Source organism: Eriocheir sinensis, unplaced genomic scaffold (assembly GCF_024679095.1).
Source record: "Eriocheir sinensis breed Jianghai 21 unplaced genomic scaffold, ASM2467909v1 Scaffold627, whole genome shotgun sequence".
NCBI lineage: Eukaryota > Metazoa > Arthropoda > Malacostraca > Decapoda > Varunidae > Eriocheir > Eriocheir sinensis.
Window position 1 is genome coordinate 32,501 of NW_026111973.1, and position 26,533 is coordinate 59,033.

The following is a 26,533-nucleotide window of genomic DNA, read 5'->3' on the forward strand; positions in this document are numbered from 1 at the left end:
ATAATACGATTGCATGGTGTTATGAGTGGCTTGGGATTAGAGGGAAAGACAATGACTCAGTAAACCTTCCAAAAGGCACATATTTATCAATAAAGATATTATTGCGTTAGTTTTTATCAGTGCAATCTCTTACAGCTCAATAAGGGTTTTGGAAGGAATACAAAGTCAATTTTATGCATGTTAGAACAAGTTAAGAATTGGCCAATGAGCGCGTAGTACCATCACCCAAGCAATGATACCAAGGCCACAAGTCCATCTTTGAAGGATTAGGCCCGCCTGGTCTCGTGGAACCGACTATACTACTACTACCACTACTACTTCTATTAGGCCTACTACTACTACTACTACTACTACTACTACTACTACTACTACCACATTTGCCATCCATTACACTAACTACTAAGGATGAAGAAAGAAAGGAAAAAAAGTAAGAATGGTATGAGTGGTAGAGGGAAGAAAGACTGCAGGATGGAAAACTTAAGGAAGGAGTAATCTTTCTGTGTGTTTGTGGGTGTTTTGTTTTGGGTGGAAGGAACAGGAAGAGAAGGAATAAAATAGGAAGTGAAACAAAAGATATCCACGTGTTGAAGGACAACAAAGAGTAAAGGAGATAGAAGGAATAGTCAAAATAATGAGGCAGAAAAACTGAGGAAATTTATGTAAACCAAGTCAGGGAGAAGAGAAGGAGAAGAGGAGGAGAAGGAGTTGGAAGTACAAGAGAGAAGTCATGTTACGCAGTATGATAGTTCAGAGGCAGGAGAGAAAACCTGGTCAACAGAAAGCAGAAGCAAGGAAGCAGGATAGCAGGCAGGCAGACAGTCAGGCACAGAGCAAGGGCAGACCTCTGGAGTGCACGGTGGCGGGATCCCTTATGCAGACGTAGTAGCCAATGGGCTCACCACGCCCTTCCCCTACCACCAGACGAAGGGACGCCTGGGAGGAACGACGAGTGCCTGCAGAGGGGGCGTCAGGGGCATACGGGAAGGGCAGGGAGGAAGGATAGGGTAGATAGAAGGGAATGGGAAGGACAAGGGAAATATAGGAGTTTTGAAAGAAAGGATGACATGGAAGGGAGAGAATTGGGTGTTGAGGGAACGAAGGATGGGGAAGACAGAAGGGGTTGAGAGGGACAAGGAAAGGAAAAGAGAATGGGAAGGAGAGGAAAATATAGAAGTGTTGGAAGGAAGGATGACATGGAAGGGAGAGAATTGGGTGTTGAGGGAACGAAGAATAGGGAAGACAGAAGGGGTTGAGAAAACAGAAGGGGTTGAGAGGGACAAGGAAAGGAAAAGAGAATGGGGAGGAGAGTAAAATATAGAAGTGTTGGAAGGAAGGATGACATGGAAGGGAGAGGGTTGGGTGTTGAGGGAACGAAGAATGGGGAAGACAGAAGGGGTTGAGAGGGACAAGGAAAGGAAAAGAGATTGGGAAGGAGAGGGAATTATAAAAGTGTTGGAAGGAAGGATTGCATGGAAGGAAGGGGTTAAAGTTGAGGGAACGAACGATGCGGAAGAGAGAAGGTGTTGAGAGGGACAAGTGAAGGAAAAGATATTGAGATGGAAAGAGAAATATAGAAGTGTTGGAAGGAACGATGACATGGAAGGAAGAGGGTTAGGAAAATAGGGAAAGGGTACGGGAAGGGGATGGAAGGAAAAGAAAATGCAGAAGCGATTAGAGAAGGAAGGTTAGGGAGATAAGAAAAGGGAAGGAAAGGTAAGGGAATGGAAAAGGGTGGGATGGAAAGGAAAACAGGAGGGAAAGGGAAAAAAGGGAGAATGAGTGATGGAAGAAGAGGATGAAAGGAAGGTTCGGGAGATAAGGGAATGGAGGAATAGGAAAGGATAGGAAAGGGAAAGGAAGTAGGAGGGAGAGGAGAAGAAAGGAATGGACGAGGAACAACGAGGGAAAGGAAAGGTGAGGGAAGGGAAAGGAAGTCGGAGGGAAAGGAAAGGAAAGGAATGGACGAGGAACAACGAAGGAAAGGAAAGGAAAGGGAAGGGAGAGGATGTAGGAGGGAGAGGAAAGGAAAGGAATGGACGAGGGACAACGAAGGAAAGGAAAGGTGAGGGAAGGGAAAGGAAGTCGGAGAGGAGAGGAAAGGAAAGGAATGGACGAGGGACAACGAAGGAAAGGAAAGGTGAGGGAAGGGAAAGGAAGTAGGAGGGAGAGGAAAGGAGAGGAATGGACGAGGAACAACGAAGGAAAGGAAAGGAAAGGGAAGGGAAAGGAAGTAGGAGGGAGAGGAAAGGAGAGGAATGGACGAGGGACAACGAAGGAAAGGAAAGGAAAGGGAAGGGAAAGGAAGTCGGAGGGAAAGGAAAGGAAAGGAATGGACGAGGAACAACGAGGGAAAGGAAAGGAAAGGGAAGGGAAAGGAAGTAGGAGGGAGAGGAAAGGAGAGGAATGGACGAGGGACAACGAAGGAAAGGAAAGGAAAGGGAAGGGAAAGGAAGTCGGAGGGAGAGGAAAGGAAAGGAATGGACGAGGAACAACGAAGGAAAGGAAAGGAAAGGGAAGGGAAAGGAAGTCGGAGGGAAAGGAAAGGAAAGGAATGGACGAGGAACAACGAGGGAAAGGAAAGGAAAGGGAAGGGAAAGGAAGTAGGAGGGAGAGGAAAGGAGAGGAATGGACGAGGGACAACGAAGGAAAGGAAAGGAGAGGAAGGGAAGAAAAAGAAAGTGTAAAGTTAGGTACCACAATATAATATCTGCTTAAAATCTTCCATCTTTTTCCTGCGTCTTCTTCTTCTCTTGCTACGAGGAAGGAGCTGAGTTAGGAACGTACAGGTTAGGTAAGGATTTCCATGTGTTACTAAGAACCAAAACGGGCCCTTTAAATTCTGGCGTGTTAATAACTTCCCTGACTAAGAACTTTTTATATCCCTGGAGCTTTACTACCATCTCAAACAGCTCCTTAACTCCCCCTAGAACACATAGGCAGAGAGAAGACATTGGTGAGGAAGTACAGGGCTGGGAAGAGAGAACTATAGATGAGAGAGAAGATATTGCAAAGGATAAGGAATGGGGGGGGGGGGGAAGAGAGAGAGAGAGAGAGAGAGAGAGAGAGAGAGAGAGAGAGAGAGAGAGAGAGAGAGAGAGAGAGAGAGAGAGAGAGAGAGAGAGAGAGAGAGAGAGAGAGAGAGAGAGAGAGAGAGAGAGAGAGAGAGAAGAACAAAAGTCATAAGGGAGGAGAGAGGGAATAGGAGAGGGAGCGGAAGAGATGATCACACACACACACACACACACACACACACGCACACACACACACACACACACACACACACACACTCACATTACAATCATTTTTTTTCCTAATCTGCAAAACCACTAGCGAGATATGGAGGAGAAAGGGAAGGAAGGAAGACAGGAGGAAGGAGGGACACGGAGAGGCAATAAGAGGGAATGGAGGAGAATAAAAAATAGTGTGTTTAAGAAAATGGGAAAAGAATGACAAGAAGTGGAGGGGATGAGTACTGAAAACGGGCACTCTATTTCCTGAGAGTTATAAAGAATAGGTGAACCAAACGAGGGAAACACACACACACACACACACACACACACACACACACACACACACACACACACACACACCCCACCAAACACACACACACACACACACACACACACACACACACACACACACACACACACACACACACACACACACACACACACACACACACACACACACACACACACACACACACACACACACAGACATCACCCAGGCCTTCCCCGTCACCCACCAGGACGAACACTGTGCAGGGAGCTGTAGGAAGGTCTTCTCGAGGATGAGGCTGACTTAGTTGAGCGAATAGAGGGCTGGCGGCCGCGCGCTGGGCTGCTACTGCTGGAAGCGTTGGCGGCGAGGGCGAAGGCGGCGTAGGTCTCTGCAGGGGAACGAGAGAGGGAGAAAGGACGCGTGTGAGAACGTGAAGGCAGAGGAAGGCTTTTGTTGTGGGCTGGTGTGTCTACGAGGCAAGACTGGCTGGGTTTGGCTGGGTATGGCTGGTTGTCTGGTGGTGGTGGTGGTGGTAGTGTTTGAGTGAAGTGGAAGTGGAGTTTAGAGGAAAGAGAGATAGGGATATAGATAGATAGATAGATAGATAGATAGATAGAAAACAGATTAACAGATAGAGATAGATAGAAACAAAGCGTGAAAGAGAGTAGTAGTAGTAGTAGTAGTAGTAGTAGTAGTAGTAGTAGTAACACAGATACTTATCATATGTACTGACAGTAGTATAAAATGGTGCTGATTGATGTAATGGTATCCATCCCTTCATCATTACTACATCATCATCATCATCATCATCATCATCATAATTATAATGGGTGTAGAAATCAGACGAGGAAAGACAGATTTAATTTTATCTTCTCCCTCTCTCTCTTTCTCTCTCTTTTGTTATCACTTCTACGTATTAATCTCTTCCTCTACCGTGCCTCTTTGTGAACATCTACGTCTTAAATGCATGGCTGTCTGGTTATTAGGTTTATTGTTTAGTTAGTAAGTGAATGGTAGTGGTGGTGGTGGTGGCTGTAGTGGTGGCTGTGGTAGCTTTGGCTGGTTAGGTTAAAAATATCTCGGTCGCAGGCATTAATATTAGTGTTTACATCAAGGTAAATACTCGACTTCAGGCAGCATGGTGTTTACAGAGGGAGAGAAAGCTACGACTTGTCTTACACTACGCTAGCGGGTGGGTGCTACTGTAACAGAAGGAGGAGGAGGAGGAGGAGGAGGAGGAGGAGGAGGAGGAGGAGGAAGAGGTCTTGGTATTGGTGGGAATGGTGATCATGGTTCTGAGGAGGACAAGGAGGAGGAGGAGGAGTTGGAGGGAGAGGAGGTGATGGTAGTGATGGGGATGGTGATGATGGTTGTGATGATGATGAGGAGGAGGAGTTGGAGGGAGAGGAGGTGATGGTGGTGGTGGGGATGGTGATGATGATTGTGATGAAGATGAGGAGGAGAAGTTGGAAGGAGAGGAGGTGATGGTAGTGGTGGGGATGGTGATGATGGTTGTGATGATGATGAGGAAGAGGAGTTGGAGGGAGAGAAGGTGATGGTAATGGTAGGGATGGTGATCATGGTTGTGAGGAGGAGGAAGAGAAGGAGGAGGAGGAGTTGGAGGGAGAGGAGGTGATGGTAGTGGTGGGGATGGTGATGATGGTTGTGATGAGGAGGAGGAAGAGGAGTTGGAGGGAGAAGAGATGATGGTAGTGATGGGGATGGTGATCATGGTTGTGATGATGATGAAGAGGAGGAGGAGTTGGAGGGAGAGGAGGTGATGGTAGTGGTGGGGATGGTGATCATGGTTGTGATGATGATGGGGAGCAGGAGTTTGAGGGAAAGGAGATGATGGTAGTGAGGGGGATGGTGATCATGGTTGTGAGGAAAAAGAGGAGGAGTTGGAGGGAGAGGAAGTGATGGGGATGGTGATGATGGCTGTGATGATGATGATGAGGAGGAGTTGTTGGAGGGAGGGGAGGTGATGGTAGTGGTGGGGATGGTGATCATGGTTGTGATGATGATGATGAGGAGGAGGAGTTGTTGGAGGGAGGGGAGGTGATGGTAGTGGTGGGGATGGTGATCATGGTTGTGATGATGATGATGAGGAGGAGTTGTTGGAGGGAGGGGAGGTGATGGTAGTGGTGGGGATGGTGATCATGGTTGTGATGAGGAGGAGGAGGAGTCGGAGGGAGAGGAGGTGATGGTAGTGGTGGGGATTGTGATGATGGTTGTGATGAGGAGGAGGAGGAGTTGGAGGGAGAGGAAGTGATGGTAGTGATGGGGATGGTGATGATGGTTGTGATGATGATGATGAGGAGGAGTTGTTGGAGGGAGGGGAGGTGATGGTAGTGGTGGGGATGGTGATCATGGTTGTGATGATGATGAGGAGGAGTTGTTGGAGGGAGGGGAGGTGATGGTAGTGGTGGGGATGGTGATCATGGTTGTGATGAGGAGGAGGAGTAGGAGGGAGAGGAGGTGATGGTAGTGGTGGGGATTGTGATGATGGTTGTGATGATGAGGAGGAGGAGTTGGAGGGAGAGGAAGTGATGGTAGTGATGGGGATGGTGATGATGGTTGTGATGATGATGAGGAGGAGGAGTTGGACGGAGAGGAGGTGATGGTAGTGATGGGGATGGTGATGATGGTTGTGATGATGATGAGGAGGAGGTGGAGGAGGGAGAGGAGGTGATGGTAGTGGTGGGGATGGTGATGATGGTTGTGATGATGATGAGGAGGAGGAGTTGGACGGAGAGGAGGTGATGGTAGTGATGGGGATGGTGACGATGGTTGTGATGATGAGGAGGAGGAGGAGTTGGAGGGAGAGGAAGTGATGGTAGTGATGGGGATGGTGATGATGGTTGTGATGATGATGAGGAGGAGGAGTTGTTGGAGGGAGGAGAGGTGATGGTAGTGGTGGGGATGGTGATCATGGTTGTGATGAGGAGGAGGAGGAGTTGGAGGGAGAGGAGGTGATGGTAGTGGTGGGGATTGTGATGATGGTTGTGATGAGGAGGAGGAGGAGAAGTTGGAGGGAAAGGAGGTGATGGTAGTGATGGGGATGGTGATGATGGTTGTGATGATGATGAGGAGGAGGTGGAGGAGGGAGAGGAGGTGATGGTAGTGATGGGGATAGTGATGATGGTTGTGAAGAGATGGAGGAGGAGAAGGAGGGAGAGGAATTGATGGTAGTGATGGGGATGGTGATGATGGTTGTGATGATGATGAGGAGGAGGAGTTGGAGGGAGAGGAGGTGATGGTAGTGGTGTGGATGGTGATGATGGTTGTGATGATGATGAGGAGGAGTTGGAGGGAGAGGAGGTATTGGTAGGGGTGGGGATGGTGATGATGGTTGTGATGATGATAAGGAGGAGGAGTTGGAGGGAGAGGAGGTGATGGTAGTGGTGGGGATGGTGATCATGATTGTGATGATGATGATGAAGAGGAGTTGGAGGGAGAGGAGGTGATGGTAGTGATGGGGATGGTGATGATGGTTGTGATGATGATGAGGAGGAGGAGTTGGAGGGAGAGGAGGTGATGGTAGTGATGGGGATGGTGATGATGGTTGTGATGATGATGAGGAGGAGGTGGAGGAGGGAGAGGAGGTGATGGTAGTGATGGGAATGGTGATGATGGTTGTGAAGAGATGGAGGAGGAGTTGGAGGGAGAGGAGATGATGGTAGTGGTGGGGATGGTGATGATGGTTGTGATGATGATGAGGAGGAGGAGGAGTTGGAGGGAGAGGAGGTGATGGTAGTGGTGGGGATGGTGATGATGGTTGTGATGATGATGAGGAGGAGGTGGAGGAGGGAGAGGAGGTGATGGTAGTGATGGGGATGGTGATGATGGTTGTGAAGAGATGGAGGAGGAGAAGGAGGGAGAGGAGTTGATGGTAGTGATGGGGATGGTGATGATGGTTGTGATGATGATGAGGAGGAGGAGTTGGAGAGAGAGGAGGTGATGGTAGTGATGGGGATGGTGATGATGGTTGTGATGATGATGATGAGGAGTTGGAGGGAGAGGAGGTGATGGTAGTGGTGGGGATGGTGATGATGGTTGTGATGATGATGAGGATGAGGAGTTGGAGGGAGAGGAGTTGATGGTAGTGATGGGGATGGTGATGATGGTTGTGATGATGAGGAGGAGGAGGAGTTGGAGGGAGAGGAGGTGATGGTAGTGGTGGGGATGGTGATGATGGTAGTGATGATGAGGAGGAGGAGTTGGAGGGAGAGGAGGTGATGGTAGTGGTATGGATGGTGATGATGGTTGTGATGATGATGAGGAGGAGGAGTTGGAGGGAGAGGAGGTGATGGTAGTGATGGGGATGGTGATGATGGTTGTGAAGAGATGGAGGATTTGGAGGGAGAGGAGGTGATGGTGGTGATGGGGATGGTGATGATGGTTGTGATGATGATGAGGAGGAGGAGTTGGAGGGAGAGGAGATGATGGTAGTGGTGGGGATGGTGATGATGGTTGTGATGATGAGGAGGAGGAGTTGGAGGGAGAGGAGGTGATGGTAGTGGTGGGGATGGTGATGATGGTTGTGATGATGAGGAGGAGGAGGAGTTGGAGGAATAGGAGATTATGGTAGTGATGGGGATGGTGATGATGGTTGTGATGATGATGAGGAGGAGTTGGAGAGAGAGGAGGTGATGGTAGTGATGACGATGGTGATGATGGTTGTGATGATGATGAGGAGGAGGAGTTGGAGGGAGAGGAGGTGATGGTAGTGATTGGGATGGTGATGATGGTTGTGATGATGATGATGAGGAGGAGTTGGAGGGAGAGGTGATGGTAGGGGTGTGGATGGTGATGATGGTTGTGATGATGATAAGGAGGAGGAGTTGGAGGGAGAGGAGGTGATGGTAGTGGTGGGGATGGTGATCATGATTGTGATGATGATGATGAAGAGGAGTTGGAGGGAGAGGAGGTGATGGTAGTGATGGGGATGGTGATGATGGTTGTGATGATGATGATGAAGAGGAGTTGGAGGGAGAGGAGGTGATGGTAGTGATGGGGATGGTGATCATGGTTGTGATGATGATGAGAAGGAGGAGATGGAGGGAGAGGAGGTGATGGTAGTGATGGGGATGGTGATGATGGTTGTGATGATGATGATGAAGAGGAGTTGGAGGGAGAGGAGGTGATGGTAGTGATGGGGATGGTGATGATGGTTGTGATGATGAGGAGGAGGAGGAGTTGGAGGGAGAGGAGGTGATGGTAGTGATGGGGATGGTGATCATGATTGTGATGATGATGATGAAGAGGAGTTGGAGGGAGAGGAGGTGATGGTAGTGATGGGGATGGTGATGATGGTTGTGATGATGATGAGGAGGAGGAGTTGGAGGGAGAGGAGGTGATGGTAGTGATGGGGATGGTGATGATGGTTGTGATGATGAAAAGGAGGAGGAGTTGAAGGGAGAGAGGTTGATGGTAGTGATGGGGATGGTGACGATGGTTGTGATGATGAGGAGGAGGAGTTGGAGGGAAAGGAGGTGATGGTAGTGGTGGGGATGGTGATGATGGTTGTGGTGATGATGAGGAGGAGGTGGAGGAGGGAGAGGAGGTGATGGTAGTGGTGGGGATGGTGATGATGGTTGTGATGATGATGAGGAGGAGGTGGAGGAGGGAGAAGAGGTGATGGTAGTGGTGGGGATGGTGATGATGGTTGTGATGACGAGGAGGAGGAGGAGTTGGAGGGAGAGGAGGTGATGGTAGTGATGGTGATGGTGATGATGGTTGTGATAATGATGATGATGAGGATTTGGAGGGAGAGGAGATGATGGTAGTGGTGGGGATGGTGATGATGGTTGTGATTGATGATGAGGAGGAGGAGTTGGAGGGAGAGGAGGTGATGGTAGTGATGGGGATGGTGATGATGGTTGTGACGATGATGATGAGTAGGAGTTGGAGGGAGAGGAGGTGATGGTAGTAATGGGGATGGTTATGATGGTTGTGATGATGATGAGGAGGAGGAGTTGGAGGGAGAGGAGGTGATGGTAGTGATGGGGATGGTGATGATGGTTGTGATGATGAGGAGGAGGAGGAGTTGGAGGGAGAGGAGGTGATGGTAGTGGTGGGGATGGTGATGATGGTTGTGATGATGATGAGGAGGAGGAGTTGGAGGGAGAGGAGGTGATGGTTGTGGTGGGGATGGTGATGATGGTTGTGATGATGATGAGGAGGAGGTGGAGGAGGGAGAGGAGGTGATGGTAGTGATGGGGATGGTGATGATGGTTGTGAAGAGATGGAGGAGGAGAAGGAGGGAGAGGAGTTGATGGTGGTGATGGGGATGGTGATGATGGTTGTGATGATGATGAGTAGGAGTTGGAGGGAGAGGAGGTGATGGTAGTGATGGGGATGTTGATGATGGTTGTGATGATGATGAGGAGGAGTTGGAGGGAGAGGAGGTGATGGTAGTGGTGGAGATGGTGATGATGGTTGTGATGATGATGAGGAGGAGGAGTTGGAGGGAGAGGAGGTGATGGTAGTGGTGGGGATGGTGATGATGGTTGTGATGATGATGAGGAGGAGGAGTTGGAGGGAGAGGAGTTGATAGTAGTGATGGGGATGGTGATGATGGTTGTGATGATGAGGAGGAGGAGGATTTGGAGGGAGAGGAGGTGATGGTAGTGATGGGGATGGTGATGATGGTTGTGAAGAGATGGAGGATTTGGAGGGAGAGGAGGTGATGGTAGTGATGGGGATGGTGATGATGGTTGTGATGATGAGGAGGAGGAGGAGTTGGAGGGAGAGATGATGGTAGTGGTGGGGATGGTGATGATGGTTGTGATGATGAGGAGGAGGAGTTGGAGGGAGAGGAGGTGATGGTAGTGGTGGGGATGGTGATGATGGTTGTGATGATGATGAGGAGGAGGAGTTGGAGGAATAGGAGATTATGGTAGTGATGGGGATGATGATGATGGTTGTGATGATGATGAGGAGGAGGAGTTGGAGAGAGAGGTGATGGTAGTGATGGGGATGGTGATGATGGTTGTGATGATGATGAGGAGGAGAAGTTGGAGGGAGAGGAGGTGATGATAGTGATGGGGATGGTGATGATGGTTGTGATGATGAGGAGGAGGAGAAGTTGGAGGGAGAGGAGGTGATGGTAGTGATGGGGATGGTGATGATGGTTGTGATGATGAGGAGGAGAAGGAGTTGGAGGGAGAGGAGGTGATGGTAGTGATGGGGATGGTGATCATGATTGTGATGATAATGATGAAGAGGAGTTGGAGGAAGAGGAGGTGATGGTAGTGATGGGGATGGTGATGATGGTTGCGATAATGAGGAGGAGGAGGAGTTCTAGGGAGAGGAGGTGATGGTAGTGATGGGGATGGTGATGATGGTTGCGATAATGAGGAGGAGGAGGAGTTGGAGGGAGAGGAGGTGATGGTAGTGATGGGGATGGTGATGATGGTTGCGATAATGAGGAGGAGGAGGAGTTGGAGGGAGAGGAGTTGATGGTAGTGATGGGGATGGTGATGATGGTTGCGATAATGAGGAGGAGGAGGAGTTGGAGGGAGAGGAGGTGATGGTAGTGATGGGGATGGTGATCATGGTTGCGATAATGATGAGAAGGAGGAGTTGGAGGGAGAGGAGGTGATGGTAGTGATGGGGATGGTGATGATGGTTGTGATGATGATGATGAAGAGGAGTTGGAGGGAGAGGAGGTGATGGTAGTGATGGGGATGGTGATCATGGTTGTGATGATGATGATGAAGAGGAGTTGGAGGGAGAGGAAGTGATGGTAGTGATGGGGATGGTGATCATGGTTGCGATAATGAGGAGGAGGAGGAGTTGGAGGGAGAGGAGGTGATGGTAGTGATGGGGATGGTGATCATGGTTGCGATAATGAGGAGGAGGAGGAGTTGGAGGGAGAGGAGGTGATGGTAGTGATGGGGATGGTGATCATGGTTGTGATGATGATGATGAAGAGGAGTTGGAGGGAGAGGAAGTGATGGTAGTGATGGGGATGGTGATGGTGGTTGTGATGATGATGATGAAGAGGAGTTGGAGGGAGAGGAGGTGATGGTAGTGATGGGGATGGTGATGGTGGTTGTGATGATGATGAGGAGGAGGAGTTGGAGGGAGAGGAGGTGATGGTAGTGATGGGGATGGTGATCATGATTGTGATGATGATGATGAAGAGGAGTTGGAGGGAGAGGAGGTGATGGTAGTGATGGGGATGGTGATCATGGTTGTGATGATGATGAGGAGGAGGAGGAGGAGGAGGGAGAGGAGGTGATGGTAGTGATGGGGATGGTGATGATGGTTGTGATGATAATGAGGAGGAGGAGGAGGAGGAGGGAGAGGAGGTGATGGTAGTGATGGGGATGGTGATCATGGTTGTGATGATGATGAGAAGGAGGAGTTGGAGGGAGAGGAGGTGATGGTAGTGATGGGGATGGTGATGATGGTTGTGATGATGAAAAGAAGGAGGAGTTGAAGGGAGAGAGGTTGATGGTAGTGATGGGGATGGGGATCATGGTTGTGATGATGAGGAGGAGGAGGAGTTGGAGGGAGAGGAGGTGATGGTAGTGATGGGGATGGTGATGATGGTTGTGATGATGAGGATGAAGAGGAGTTGGAGGGAGAGGAGGTGATGGTAGTGATGGGGATGGTGATGATGGTTGTGATGATGAGGATGAAGAGGAGTTGGAGGGAGAGGAGGTGATGGTAGTGATGGGGATGGTGATGATGGTTGTGATGATGATGAGGAGGAGGAGTTGGAGGGAGAGGAGGCGATGGTAGTGGTGGGGATGGTGACGATGGTTGTGATGATGATGAGGAGGAGGAGTTGGAGGGAGAGGAGGCGATGGTAGTGGTGGGGATGGTGACGATGGTTGTGATGGCGGTTGTGATAGGAGAAAATTATAACGATAGTGTTTTCTTCCTCTACAAGGCCTTTACCTATGCTACCCTCTGAAAGAACCCAAGAAAACCCTCCCGTAGCCTTTGCCTTACCTAGGAGCACAAATCATGGTGGTTTAGCTCCCTGTATCATATGTTTGGTCGTGGGGGAGGCGTTACGGGTCTGAGGGTCATATTCTTAAACATTTCGACGCCAAGCTCACATATTTAACAAGGCTTTCATAAGAGTTTGGGTCATTTCCTTAGGTAGTTTAATGACCCTGGTGGTAGTTTGACCCCTCTTCTCTGCCATGAACATAAAATAACACTCATGAAAACCCGATTGATTTCCTTTTTTGACCTTTGGAAATAGTTGATGAGAGGCAGAGGCGTCTGAGAATACCAACCTGAGTTCTCTGGTATTGATGAGGAGTTTAAGGTAAAGGAGTGCTGATCAGGCGCTTCTTTAGAATGCCTTTAAGTTCAGTAAGGCATGACCAACTCTTCGTGAGTCCATATTTGTGGCCTTCCTTAATGATTTTTGTTATATTGCTAGGAAGGATAGCCTACTGTAAAATGGCGTAAACTTATTTAGGCATGACCTCCTCTTCGTGAATCCATGTTTGTAATTTTCCTTAATGATTTTTGTTATGTTGCCAGGAAGGATAGCCTACTGTAAAATGGCGTAAGCTTAGTTAGGCATGACCTCCTCTTCGTGAATCCATGTTTGTAATCTTCCTTAATGATTTTTGTTATGTTGCCAGGAAGGATAGCCTACTGTAAAATGGCGTGAGTTTAGTAATATATTTATTATGAGCTCCTCTTCTTGAATCCGTGTCTATCATCTTTAATGATTTTTGTTACGATGCCTGGATCAATAAACCACTGTAAAATGATAAGCTTAGTTAGACATGACCTCCTCTTCTTGAAGCCATGTTTTTAATCTTCTTTGGTGATTTTTGTCATGTTGCAAGGAATCGCCTGCGGTAAAATGACGTAAACTTAGTACGACAAATTTGGGCCATATTCTTAAGTATTTCGGCGCCCAAACACCTAAATTTAGCAACCCTTTCGTAGGAGTTGAGGGCATTTCTGGGGGTATTTTTTATGAGCCTGGTGCTAGTTTGTCAAAGTTTCTGCAGCATGAACGAGAAAAAAACACCTATGGGGACGCGTTTTTCCTCTCTTTTGGCCTTCAGAAATAATTGAGGGGAGAGGCGGGAGCGTGCTAGGTCGATACTGTTAGACGCTTTCGGCTCTCACGTCAACAATATTCCAAGCCCACAGGGAAAATTCACTGGGTTTTCAAGGGTGTTTTTCCGATCAAGATGCAGAAGTCGGGTAAAACTAGCACTATAGCATCACAAAACAGTCCGTGGGAATCCCTACAACTTCACCGAGAGGCTTTTCCAACAGGCGAACAGAGGTGCCGATACGTTAAGGAATAATTCGTCACCCTCATAAAATAATCGCCTAAGTCATTTTTCAGCGATTTCCAGGTTTTTCTCTACATCAATTTTTTAACATGCGACTGCCATTTTTGTATAGTTGCCTTCGTCATTCAGGGTTTGAGTGTTCTAGAATTGGCCTTTTCGTTTCTGCCTAAATTTAAGGGCTAGTTCGACAGTCCAACACAGGATCATTGTAAGCGCCCCAACCAAACTGTCTTCTCCACAATGGTCCGTTATTTTTACTCAATACCAGATACTAATGAGCTTTCCGGTATAGTTTCCTAAAATTTCCTCCTTTTTATAGCAACGCCAAACACTATACAAGGAATTTTCGTCGTATTTTGTGTTTGGTTGGGGAGCTTACAAACTTGCTCTATTGGACTGTAAAAGTGGCCCTTAAGCCAAATGAGATAGGAGAAAATGATTATGATAGTGTTTTCTTCCTCTACAAGGCCTTTACCTAAGCTACCCTCTGAAGGAACTCAAGCAAACACTTCCGTAGCCTTTGCCTTTTTTCATTTCCAGTAAAGTAGAAAATAATGACTTAGGCGGTTTGTTTACGAAGGTGACGAATTATGTGCCTCAGAATATCCACCAAAACTTCCTCTTCGTAAACCCACGCTGAGCCATGAATCAGTCTCTGCCCCTCTAAATAATCGCGAATACTACATTATCAAGTGGACTTCAGCTTTCGACTCGCAACTGATGTCATCTATCCCTATTTTTAGATGATGGTAGATGGTAGGGTTAGTAAGGCATGATCTTCTCTTCGTGAATCCATGTTAGTAATCTTCCTTAATCATTTTTGTTATGTTGCTTGGACCGATGGATTGATTATATGGCGGTGGTAAAGGAAGCTGCAATGGTGATGATGGTGATAGTGGTGATCGTGATGGTGGATATGGTGGACGCAACAGTTAATATAATGACGATGGCGATGACAGTAATGGCGATATGACGATGGATGTAATAGCAGTGGTTGTGGTGGTACTGGTGGTGGTGGTGGTGGTGGTCAACGTTGTCTGGACTAGAGAGAGAGAGACGGTGAGGAACGATGAAGAGGATGGTGGGGAAGGACGGGGAAGGGGGAAGATGATGATGATGATGATGATGATGTGGATTGGATGTGATGAGGGGACGTGGGAGGGGGGGAGAAGGGGGGCGTAGTCACCTTGCATCAACCATTACTGAGGATGAAGGAGGAAGGTGAGGAGGGAAGGGGAGGGAAGGGAAGGAGAGGGAAGGGGAAAGGAGGAGGAAGGGAAGGAGGGGTCAACAATTACGATGATGGGGAACAAGGTACGGTGATGGAGGGTTGGTGGGAAGGGGAGGGAAGGGGAGGGAAGGGGAAGGAAAGGTTCGGTGAGGGAGGGAGTAATGAAGGGAGGGCAGACTAAGATATTACGGAAAATGATCTATCGCCCATATTATGTACGTCGGGCGGGGAGACTAATTGTTACGCAAAACCTGGGCATGAGAGAGAGAGAGAGAGAGAGAGAGAGAGAGAGAGAGAGAGAGAGAGAGAGAGAGAGAGAGAGAGAGAGAGAGAGAGAGAGAGAGAGAGAGAGAGAGAGAGAGAGAGAGAGAGAGAGAGAGAGAGAGAGAGAGAGAGAGAGAGAGAGAGAGAGAGAGAGAGAGAGAGAGATGAGGTAAATAAAGAAAAGAAAAGAAGATTAAAGAAAGAAAAGAAGAGAAAGAAACAAAAAAAAAGAGAGAGGGGAAATGACAGACCGAGATAAAAAAAGAAAAGAAAGATAAAAGGAAAGTCAGAGGAGAGAGAGAAAAAAGAGAATGGAGGAATAAGGAAGAAGAATATGAGAGAGAAGAAGAAAAACATAAGACAGAAAATCGGGGAGAGAAAATCAGAAAGGAGGCAGAAGGGGAAAAAGGAGAAAAAACGAGGTGAAAGGAGGAAGAAGAAAAAAAGGGCGTGGGGGGGGGTGGGGTGTGGGGGTGTTGGGAATAAGTCCGCGTTAGTCACCGCCCTTAAAAAAATTATACAACTACGTGTGGGGGACCCAGGGAAAAGAGTGGGTGGCCCTCGGCGTTAAAAATACAAATGCTTCAAAAAACAGCATAACAGCGTAGTAATAGTGGTACAGCAGCGTCAGCAGCGAGCGGTGGGCGGCCGGGGAGCATGCTGGCCGCCACAGGGGAGGGGAGGAGGGGAGGGGGGGAGTACCGCGGGTGTTTCGCTGGGGCGGGGACGTGGACCGGGAGCCATGAGCGCGGCGGGGCGAACGGGGCGAGGCGGGGCTGTCCGTGACCACCCGCAGAAGAGGTTGAAGGGAGGAGGAGGAGCTGCCTGACGGGATGGGACGGCCGGTGGTGGTGGTGGTGGTTGTGGTTGGGGGGACTGGTAGAGGATGGCGGAGGAGGAGGAGGCTCGGCGTGTGGGGAACTGCGTGAGGCTGTGGCCACGTCTGAGGGTATTGTGCCGGTGGAGGTTGTGGAGGTGGTGCAGGAGGAGGGTGGAGGAGGTGGAGGTGGGGGTGGAGTTGGATGAGGAGTTGGTGGAGGTTGTGTTGGAGGTGGTGGTGGTGGTGGGCAGGTGGTGGTGGTGGTGGTGTTTACCATCTCCGCCGTAGCTTACCTGCCCTGAGACCCAACTTGTATGTATTTTTAGGGCACGACACCCGGAACAACAACAACAACAACAGCATCAACAACAACAGCAATAACAATGGTAACAAACAGGACTAAAGAGATATATGAAAAAAATAAACGAACACAACAATATCAAAACACACACACACACACACACACACACACACACACACACACACACACACACACACACACACATGGCTAGTGGGGGATGGGGGGAGGGTCAACACAGTAATTATAATGAACAGCTGAATATTTTGAAGGGGATAAACATTTTAGCTTTATCATCATCATCATCATCATCATCAACATCCACTGGAACCATAACAACGACACCAACATCATCAACAACAACAACAACAACAGCAACAACAACAACCAGTAATATGAAGGGAGCAAGAATAATGATGATAGCAACAATAACAACAGCAATAACAATAACAAGTGAATATATATGTATAAGAGAATTTATCGATCACTCTCTGTAGCACGAGTGTCAACCTTTTAAAATATTATGTTGGAATTTATTGACGAGGGGACATGAACCAAAACAGTAGTACACCTGGAGGAAGAAGAAGAAGAAGATAAAGAAGAGGAAGAAGAAGAAGAAGAAGAGGAAGAAGAAGAAGAAAAAGAAGGAGAAGAAGACGAGAGAGAGAGAGAGAGAGAGAGAGAGAGAGAGAGAGAGAGAGAGAGAGAGAGAGAGAGAGAGAGAGAGAGAGAGAGAGAGAGAGAGAGAGAGAGAGAGAGAGAGAGAGAGGAGCAAACAAGATGAATAAATAAACGGCAAATACAGGTAAGAGGCGAAGCGTGGTTAGGTGAAATCACAGGACTTGAAGAACGTTACAGACAGACAGACGGGCGGACAGACAGGCAGTGAGGCAGACGGACAAAGTTTTATGGTAGATAGAAACGAATAAATCATACCCTTACAAACAATCATAAATCATAGACAAGTAAATAAATAGCTAAATAATGTAAAAGAAGAAAACATACTCGCAAAAGAGACAGCAGATAGGGAAGAAAAAAAACATAGAAAAATGTATTGCATATGAAACTGAAACTAAGTAAGACAAGGAAGAGGAGGAGGAGGAGGAGGAGGAGGAGGAAGGGGAAGAGGAAGAGGAAGAGGAGGAGGAGGAGGAGGAGAAGCCAAATAGTCATAAATAATTATAAACTAAAATATACAAGAAAGTTAAACACGAGAGAGAGAGAGAGAGAGAGAGAGAGAGAGAGAGAGAGAGAGAGAGAGAGAGAGAGAGAGTGAGAGAGAGAGAGAGAGAGAGAGAGAGAGAGAGAGAGAGAGAGAGAGAGAGAGAGAGAGAGAGAGAGAGAGAGAGAGAGAGAGAGAGAGAGAGAGAGAGAGAACACGTTAGCGAGTCTCAAGGGAAGGAGCTTCACAGAGGACTCCAAATAAAAAATAAAAAAAAATAAACGAAAAAGAAAAAAAAAGTGAAAAAAAGAGGAAGAAACAAAGAGAAAGTTAGCATGAAGAACAAGGAGGGCAAAGAAGAAAGGAAGGAAGGAAGAAAGGAAGAAGAAAGGAAAGAGAAAGGAAGAAAATAAAACTGAAGAGGGAAGGGAGGATGCCACGTGGCTTATAAAAGGAGGAGGAGGAGGAGAAGGAGGAGGAAAAGAAGGACAATTAGTACGGCATTAACGAAGGCGAAGAAGAGAAGGAAACAGAGAAGAATGACGAGGAAGAAGAACATAGGAACATAGGAAGAACAGACACCAGAAGAAGAGGAGGCCATCAAGAAGGGAACAAGAATGAGGATGGAGAGTGTAGGACGAGGATAAAGAGGAAGAGAGACGGCGTATCAGATAGGGCCAAGAATGGCGAGAGAAGAAGAGGAAGAGGAGACAGAAGAAGGAAGGATCAGACAGGGCCAAGGATATACACTTTTGGGGGATGAAGAAAACTGTAGGAGGAAAAGAAGAGGAGGAAGAAGAGGAAGAGGAGACAGGGGAACGAAGGATCAGACAGGGCCAAGGATATACACTTTTGGGGGATGAAGAAAACTGTAGGAGGAAAAGAAGAGGAGGAAGAAGAAGAGGAAGAGGAGACAGAAGAAGGAAGGATCAGACAGGGCCAAGGATATACACTTTTGGGGGATGAAGAAAATTGTAGGAGGAGAAAGAAGAGGAGGAAGAAGAGGAGGAGGAGGAGACAGGGGAACGAAGGATCAGACAGGGCCAAGGATATACACTTTTGGGGGGATGAAGAAAATTGTAGGAGGAAAAGGAAGAGGAGGAAGAAGAAGAGAAAGAGGAGACAGGGGAACGAAGGATCAGACAGGGACAAGGATATACACTTTTGGGGGATGAAGAAAATTGTAGGAGGAAAAGGAAGAGGAGGAAGAAGAAGAGGAAGAGGAGACAGGGGAACGAAGGATCAGACAGGGCCAAGGATATACACTTTTGGGGGATGAAGAAAACTGTACGAGGAACACGAAGAGGAGGAAGAAGGAGAGGAAGAAAGAGAGAGTTTTTTGGGGAAGAGCAAGGCAGGAAGAACGAAGGATGGGAAAGGAAAAGGATGGGAAAGAAGGAAAGGAGGGAACCACACACACACACACACACACACACACACACACATACATACATACACACACACACACACACACACACACACACACACACACACACACACACACACACACACACACACAGGAAAATAACAGGAGAGAGAAGATGAGAGCAAGAACGGGAGGGAGAAGAGAAGGGGAGAGAGGAAGATTAGAAAGTCAGGAGCACAGAGGAGATGGAAGAGATGGAAAACGTAGAGAGAATAGGGGAAGAAGAGGGAGGGATGGAGAAGAGGGATCGGAGAGGGCCATGGACACACACACCCCTGAAGAAGGAAGATGACAGCAGCGACTCACCCGACACAGTAAGCGGGGGGTTGATGCGCGCGTCGGCGTAGCGGCGGGGGCGGGCGAAGCGAGCTCGTGCGAAAATCTTGAGCACCAAACAGATGAGGGCAGACAGCATGGAGAGCGCCAGACCAAGGCCGAGTAGCGTGGGGACGTCCGCCTTTAGGGACTCCAGATCTGAGGACATCACAGGAAGGGGTGTAGTCAGCGTTGCCAGATTATCGTATTCACCACATCGTCTTTATTACTTTTAAGCCTCAAACTCTCGTACCTACACAAATAACGATAGAAAATTGAAGTTAGCGTTAAAGCTCCTATTTATTGATGTTTGTTTGTTTGTTTTTGCATTCGTTATTGGTCAGAAACTACGAAAATGCAATGCGATGAGTACGATAGTTTGGCAACGCTGGGTGTAGCTGGGTGTAGCTGCGAGGAAGGGAAGAGTGATAGCGGTGGTGATGGATGGGTGTGGGTCGCTGTAAGGGAAAGGAGTGTGAGGCGAACTTAGACACAAGGGAGGAAGGATCGCGAGGAATGGGTATGAGTTAATATAAGGAGAAACACTAAATGGGGAGTAAATAGGAAGGAGGGTAAAATTGAAAATACATAAAAAAAGGAAAACACACACACACACACACACACACACACACACACACACACACACACACACACACACACACACACACACACACACACATACACACACACATACACACACACTTGGGGAGTAAATAGGAAGGAGGGTAAAATTGAAAATACATAAAAAAAGGAAAACACACACACACACACACACACACACACACACACACACACACACACACACACACACACACACACACACACACACACACACACACACACACACACACTTGGGGAGTAAATAGGAAGAAGAGGGTAAAATTGAAAATACATAAAAAAAGGAAAACACACACACACACACACACACACACACACACACACACACACACACACACACACACACACACACACACACATACACACACACATACACACACACTTGGGGAGTAAATAGGAAGAAGAGGGTAAAATTGAAAATACATAAAAAAAGGGAAAACAGAGACATCAAAACACACACACACACACACACACACACACACACACACACACACACACACACACACACACACACACACACACACACACACACACACACACACACACACACACACACACACTCACCAGGGAAGCAGACTTTGGGGATGCTGAGGCCCTCGATAGTTCTGAGTTCATACTTGTCCTGACACTGGCACTTGGAGCTGCTGCCCTCCTCCTGGCACAGGGAGTTGACGTCGTAGTATTGGCACTGGTCATGGTGGAAACAAGGTGCTCCCAACAAAGCCCCTGTGGAAACCCTGCTATTAGTACGCCCCTGTGTAAAGAGCGCCTTTTAAATTATATTCCCCTGTGCACATTTTCTATTCACCTGATTTTTTTTTTTTCGTAAGCGGTTATTATCTGTATATGGAAAATGTGCTCTTTGTATTTGTTCACACCCATGTAACTCTTGCTAGGAAACCGTTTTGCCTGTCTTGCTCTCTGTATGTTTGTGCAAGTTGGATTAGGTGGTGGTGGGTGATTATACTGGATGAGAGGATGGTGGTGGTAGTGGTGGTGGTGGTGGTGATGGTGATGGTGATGGTGGTGGTGGTGGTGGTAGTGGTGATGGTGGTGGATGAGCTGGAACTGGTGACTGAAAGGAAGAGAGGATGGTGGCAGCATAAAATTTATTGGCTCAGCTCCAGTAGCAGTAATAGTGGTGGTGGTGGTGGTGGTGGTGATGGTGGTGGTGGTGGTGATGGTGGTGGTGGTAGTGGCGGTGGTTGTGGTGGTGGTGGTGGCGGTGGGTGTGGTGGTTATGGTAGTGGTGGCGGTGGTGGTGGTGGTGGTGGTGGCGGTGGTTATAGTGGTGGTGGTGGTGGTGGTAGTGTGGTGGTAGTGGTGATTATGGTAGTGGTAGTGGTGGTTATCGTAGTGGTGGCGGTGGTGGTGGTGGTGTTGGTGGTGGTGGTAGTGGTGGTTATCGTAGTGGTGGCGGTGGTGGTTTCGGTGGTGGTGGTGGTGGTAGTGGTGGTGGTGGAAGTGGTGGTTATCGTAGTGGTGGTGGTGGTGGTGGTGGCGGTGGTTGTGGTGGAGGTGATGGTGGTAGTGGTGGTGGTGGTGGTGGCGGTGGTAGTGGTGGTTATCGTAGTGGTGGTGGTGGTGGTGGTGGTAGTGGTGGTTATCGTAGTGGTGGTGGTGGTGGTGGTGGTTATCGTCGTGGTGGTGGTGGTGGTTATCGTCGTGGTGGTGGTGGTGGTAGAAAAAGAAATAGAGGAAAGTAGTAGTAGTAGTAGTAGTAGTAGTAGTAGTAGTAGTAGTAGAAATAATAGTCTTAGTAACAGTGGAAAAAGTAGTAGTAGTAGTAGTAGTAGTAGTAGTAGAAATAATAGTCTTAGTAATAGTGGAAAAAGTAGTAGTAGTAGTAGTAGTAGTAGTAGTAGTAGCTGTAGAAAAAAATCGTAGTAGTAGTAGAAAAAGTAGTAGTAGTAGCGGTAAAAGAATTAGCAGCAGTAGTATAAGATGTAACAACGGTAAACAACGGCAACACCAACATCAACGCAAGTAATGTCAATAAAGTAGCAGCCGCATTAGCGCCACGCCCTGCCGTGCTCTGTCCTGCTCACCTTTGGCACACAGCTGGGAGCTAATGGTCACGGGGTGGTAGGAATCACACATGCAGGTCTTGGTCTTGTTGTTGCAAATAGTGTGGGTTCCGGGGCCGCAGTGACCTTCCACGCAGGGGTCGCCCACCCCCGCGCCCTCTGCAAAGGAGACCCGTAACAGGAGGGGAAAAGGACGGCAGCACAGCCCGCACACAGCTAGTTAGTCTATTGACAGCAAAATTTATGCACATATACTGGTGTTATAAATTAGGTAGCAGTGAGTGAGTGAGTGAGTGAGTGAGTGAGTGAGCGGGCGAATTAATTACACACACACACACACACACACACACACACACACACACACACACACACACACAGAGCCAGGAGTATTGCAGCAATATACCCTCCGCGCCACACACATGCATCCGACGGCTTACTCTCGTGAAGCAAACAACAACAAAAACAACAAGAACAACAACAAGAGTGGGCCTTACAAAGTGCATTCACAGGAGTGCAAACACGTACACCAAAAACTACCATGAAGAACCTGAAGTTTACTCCCTCGCTCAAAAAAGAAGGAAAAAAAAAAGGAGAAAGAAAATGAAATAAGTAGCGCGACATCACAACGGTCCCTTTGCTACGTGTGTGTGTGTGTGTGTGTGTGTGTGTGTGTGTGTGTGTGTGTGTGTGTGTGTGAGTCTGTGTATGGCCTTAGTTTACACACTCCCTCTTCCATCTCATACCTCCTTATTTCTCTCCCACTTCTTTCACGTCCATTCTACTTCACCTTCTTTCGCGTACTTCCTGCTTCTTCCCGTCTCTTTCGCGTACCTGTCTCTCCTCCCTCCCCTCTTCTTTCGTAAACAAACAGCTTCTTCTCCTTCCCTTCTCCCCTTCCTTCTTCCACAAGCCTTCTGTACATTCCTTATTCTTCCACGAACTTTCTATCTCTCATTTCCAACTCCGGCTCCTGTTAACCATTTTAGTGTTACTTTTTAAAGGTGGCGCGTGGTGTACCTGTCTCTCCTCCCTCCCCTCTTCTTTCGTAAACAAACAGCTTCTTCCCCTTCCCTTCTCCCCTTCCTTCTTCCACAAGCCTTCTGTCCATTCCTTATTCTTCCACGAACTTTCTATCTCTCATCTCCATCTCCGGCTCCTCATGTCTGTCCCGCCCCAACAAGAAACCATCCATGTCCCTAAACTCAGGCTACGGAAGAATGGAGACCCAGCACACACGGGGTAGTCTTACGCTCCACCACTTCTGCCTTTGAATTAGTGTTACGTTTGGTCTGAGGCTGCCGCGAATCTGTGTCTTTAAACAGCCTCGCCGCAGAGCCTTGTCACGTTCCAGCCGAGGTGGCGCCCGGCCTGGTGAATGTGGGCGGCTCGCAGGCTGAGGGGAACGGCAGCGCGTTGGCAAGAAGTCCAGTTGTGTGTGTGTGTGTGTGTGTGTGTGTGTGTGTGTGTGTGTGTGTGTGTGTGTGCTTATGTATCTATCACATCTTATATTTTTACGCAACGACCACAGAAAAGCCAAGTACTGCAACGCTATTCACTTAAGTCTTGTCAAATTAAAGGCGTTTTTTTTTTTTTTTATATATTCATCGATTTTTTTTTTTCTTGTGCTTCGTTCAAGGGTTTTCCGGATGAGAGAGAGAGAGAGAGAGAGAGAGAGAGAGAGAGAGAGAGAGAGAGAGAGAGAGAGAGAGAGAGAGAGAGAGCTAGAGAGAGAGAGATAGAGAGAGAGAGAGAGAGAGAGAGAGAGAGAGAGAGAGAGAGAGAGAGAGAGAGAGAGAGAGAGAGAGAGAGAGAGAGAGAGAGAGAGAGAGAGAGAGAGAGAGAGAGAGAGAGAGAGAGAGAGAGAGAGAGAGAGAAAACGTGATGCTGCACTGGAGGTCATTTTCTTTTTTTTTTTTCTTTCTTTTTTCATCCCTCGAGCTTACAGTAACCACCCACACCGCACGGACACGCGAACATACATACACACATCATTGTCACAGTCAAATTTACCCAAAACTAACTCAGTCCGCTAATCATGTGGTGGTGGTGGTGGTGGTAGTGTGGTGGTAGTGGTGGTGGTGGTGGTAATCATAGTTTTGTCTTAAGCTTCCTGGCGCAATCACACTTCTCTTTAGTTAGGAATCACTTAACCTCTTCTTTTATTTTTGTTATATATGGATTAATGTTTGTCGCTAATATTGTGTTGCTTTAGCGAGAGAAGGAGAACAAGAGAGAGGAAGGTAGAATGAAAAAAAGAGGAGGGGAAGAGAGATCGTAAGGAGAAGGAAAAAAAATAAGGAGAGGAAGAAAGGGAAATAGGATAAAAGAAAGAGGAAACGAAGAAAGAACGAAAGAGAAAAGAAAAAATAGGGAGAGGAAGAAAGGGAAATAGGATAAATGAAAGAGGAAAGGAAGAAAGACCGAAAGAAAAAATAGGGAGAAAGAAAGGGAAATAGGATAAAAGAAAGAGGAAACGAAGAAAGACCGAAAGAAAAAATAGGGAGAGGAAGAAAGGGAAATAGGATAATGAAAGAGGAAACGAAGAAAGACCGAAAGAGAAAAGAAAAAATAGGGAGAGGAAGAAAGGGAAATAGGATAATGAAAGAGGAAACGAAGAAAAACTGAACGAGAAAAGAAAAACAATAAGGAGAGGAAGAAAGGGAAATAGGATAAATGAAAGACGAAAGGAAGAAAGACTGAAAGAGAAAAGAAAAACAATAAGGAGAGGAAGAAAGGAAAATAGGATAATGAAAGAGGAAACGAAGAAAGACAGAAAGAGAAAAGAAAAACAATAAGGAGAGGAAGAAAGGGAAATAGGATAAAAGAAAGAGGAAAGGAAGAAAGACCGAAAGAGAAAAGAAAAAAATAGGGAGAGGAAGAAAGGGAAATTGGATAATGAAAGAGGAAAGGAAGAAAGACTGAAAGAAAAAATAGGGAGAGAAAGAAAGGGAAATAGGATAAAAGAAAGAGGAAAGGAAGAAAGACCGAACGAGAAAAGAAAAAAATAGGGAGAGGAAGAAAGGGAAATAGGATAAATGAAAGTGGAAACGAAGAAAGACTGAAAGAGAAAAGAAAAACAATAAGGAGAGGAAGAAAGGGAAATAGGATAATGAAAGAGGAAACGAAGAAAGACAGAAAGAGAAAAGAAAAACAATAAGGAGAGGAAGAAAGGGAAATAGGATAAAAGAAAGAGGAAACGAAGAAAGACTGAAAGAGAAAAGAAAAACAATAAGGAGAGGGAGAAAGGGAAATAGGATAAAAGAAAGAGGAAAGGAAGAAAGACCGAACGAGAAAAGAAAAAAATAGGGAGAGGAAGAAAGGGAAATAGGATAATGAAAGAGGAAACGAAGAAAGACAGAAAGAGAAAAGAAAAAATAGGGAGAGAAAGAAAGGGAAATAGGATAAATGAAAGAGGAAACGAAGAAAGACAGAAAGAGAAAAGAAAAAATAGGGGGAGGAAGAAAGGGAAATAGGATAATGAAAGAGGAAACGAAGAAAGACAGAAAGAGAAAAGAAAAACAATAAGGAGAGGGAGAATGGGAAATAGGATAATGAAAGAGGAAACGAAGAAAGACCGAAAGAGAAAAGAAAAAATAGGGAGAGGAAGAAAGGGAAATGGGATAAAAGAAAGAGGAAACGAAGAAAGACAGAAAGAGAAAAGAAAAAACAATAAGGAGAGGAAGAAAGGGAAATAGGATAAAAGAAAGAGGAAAGGAAGAAAGACCGAACGAGAAAAGAAAAAAAATAGGGAGAGGAAGAAAGGGAAATAGGATAATGAAAGAGGAAACGAAGAAAGAACGAAAGTGAAAAGAAAAAATAGGGAGAGGAAGAAAGGGAAATAGGATAATGAAAGAGGAAACGAAGAAAAACTGAACGAGAAAAGAAAAAATAGGGAGAGGAAGAAAGGGAAATAGGATAAAAGAAAGAGGAAAGGAAGAAAGACAGAAAGAGAAAAGAAAAACAATAAGGAGAGGAAGAAAGGGAAATAGGATAAAAGAAAGAGGAAACGAAGAAAGACAGAAAGAGAAAAGAAAAACAATAAGGAGAAGAAGAAAGGGAAATAGGATAATGAAAGAGGAAACGAAGAAAGACCGAACGAGAAAAAAAATAAGGAGAGAAAGAAAGAAAACAACATATAAAGCATACGAGTGAAGGAAGGAAGAACGTAAAGAAAAGAAGGAAAGATATAAAATAAAATAAACAGAGAGATACCTACAGGGATTCATTTATCTTCCGAGCGTTACCCAAGCCTGCCATTCTCCGACAGCAATAAAATCTACGGGAGGTGTGACCAGGAAAGAGGCCGAGACAAAATTAGTGCAACAACATGATCTGAGAAAGTTACGGTTAGTGAATCAACGGCCACTGACCCTAAACACGCTGAACACTAACACTTCTTCGAGGAAACTGACGATGCGTGGAAGAAGAGTTGGTAGGGTGGAAGGAAAGGGAACGGGAAGGAAAATAAGGAGAAAAAAAAGGTTATTATATTACAAGGAAGACATGAGAGAAGAGAGGGAAAGTGGAGGAGATTGTTCAGGAAGAGTTGGTAGGGTGGAAGGAAAGGGAACGCGAAGGAAAA

At 46.9% G+C, this 26,533-nt stretch overlaps 1 protein-coding gene across 1 annotated transcript in view; it reads right to left on the minus strand.

Moving 5' to 3' along the window:
• LOC126993522 (KN motif and ankyrin repeat domain-containing protein 4-like) overlaps window positions 1–22,110 on the minus strand; it is a 36,581-nt gene extending 14,471 nt beyond the window's left edge. The window contains exons 1-5 of the mRNA XM_050852660.1: window positions 21,973–22,110; window positions 20,489–20,650; window positions 19,298–19,465; window positions 3,746–3,889; window positions 843–953 (exon numbers count right to left, since the gene is read on the minus strand). Of these exons, the coding sequence (XP_050708617.1) occupies window positions 843–953; window positions 3,746–3,889; window positions 19,298–19,465; window positions 20,489–20,650; window positions 21,973–22,024 (637 nt within the window). The 5' untranslated portion in view covers window positions 22,025–22,110. The remainder of the gene's footprint in view (window positions 1–842; window positions 954–3,745; window positions 3,890–19,297; window positions 19,466–20,488; window positions 20,651–21,972) is intronic.
• Between the last annotated feature and the right edge of the window lie 4,423 nt (window positions 22,111–26,533).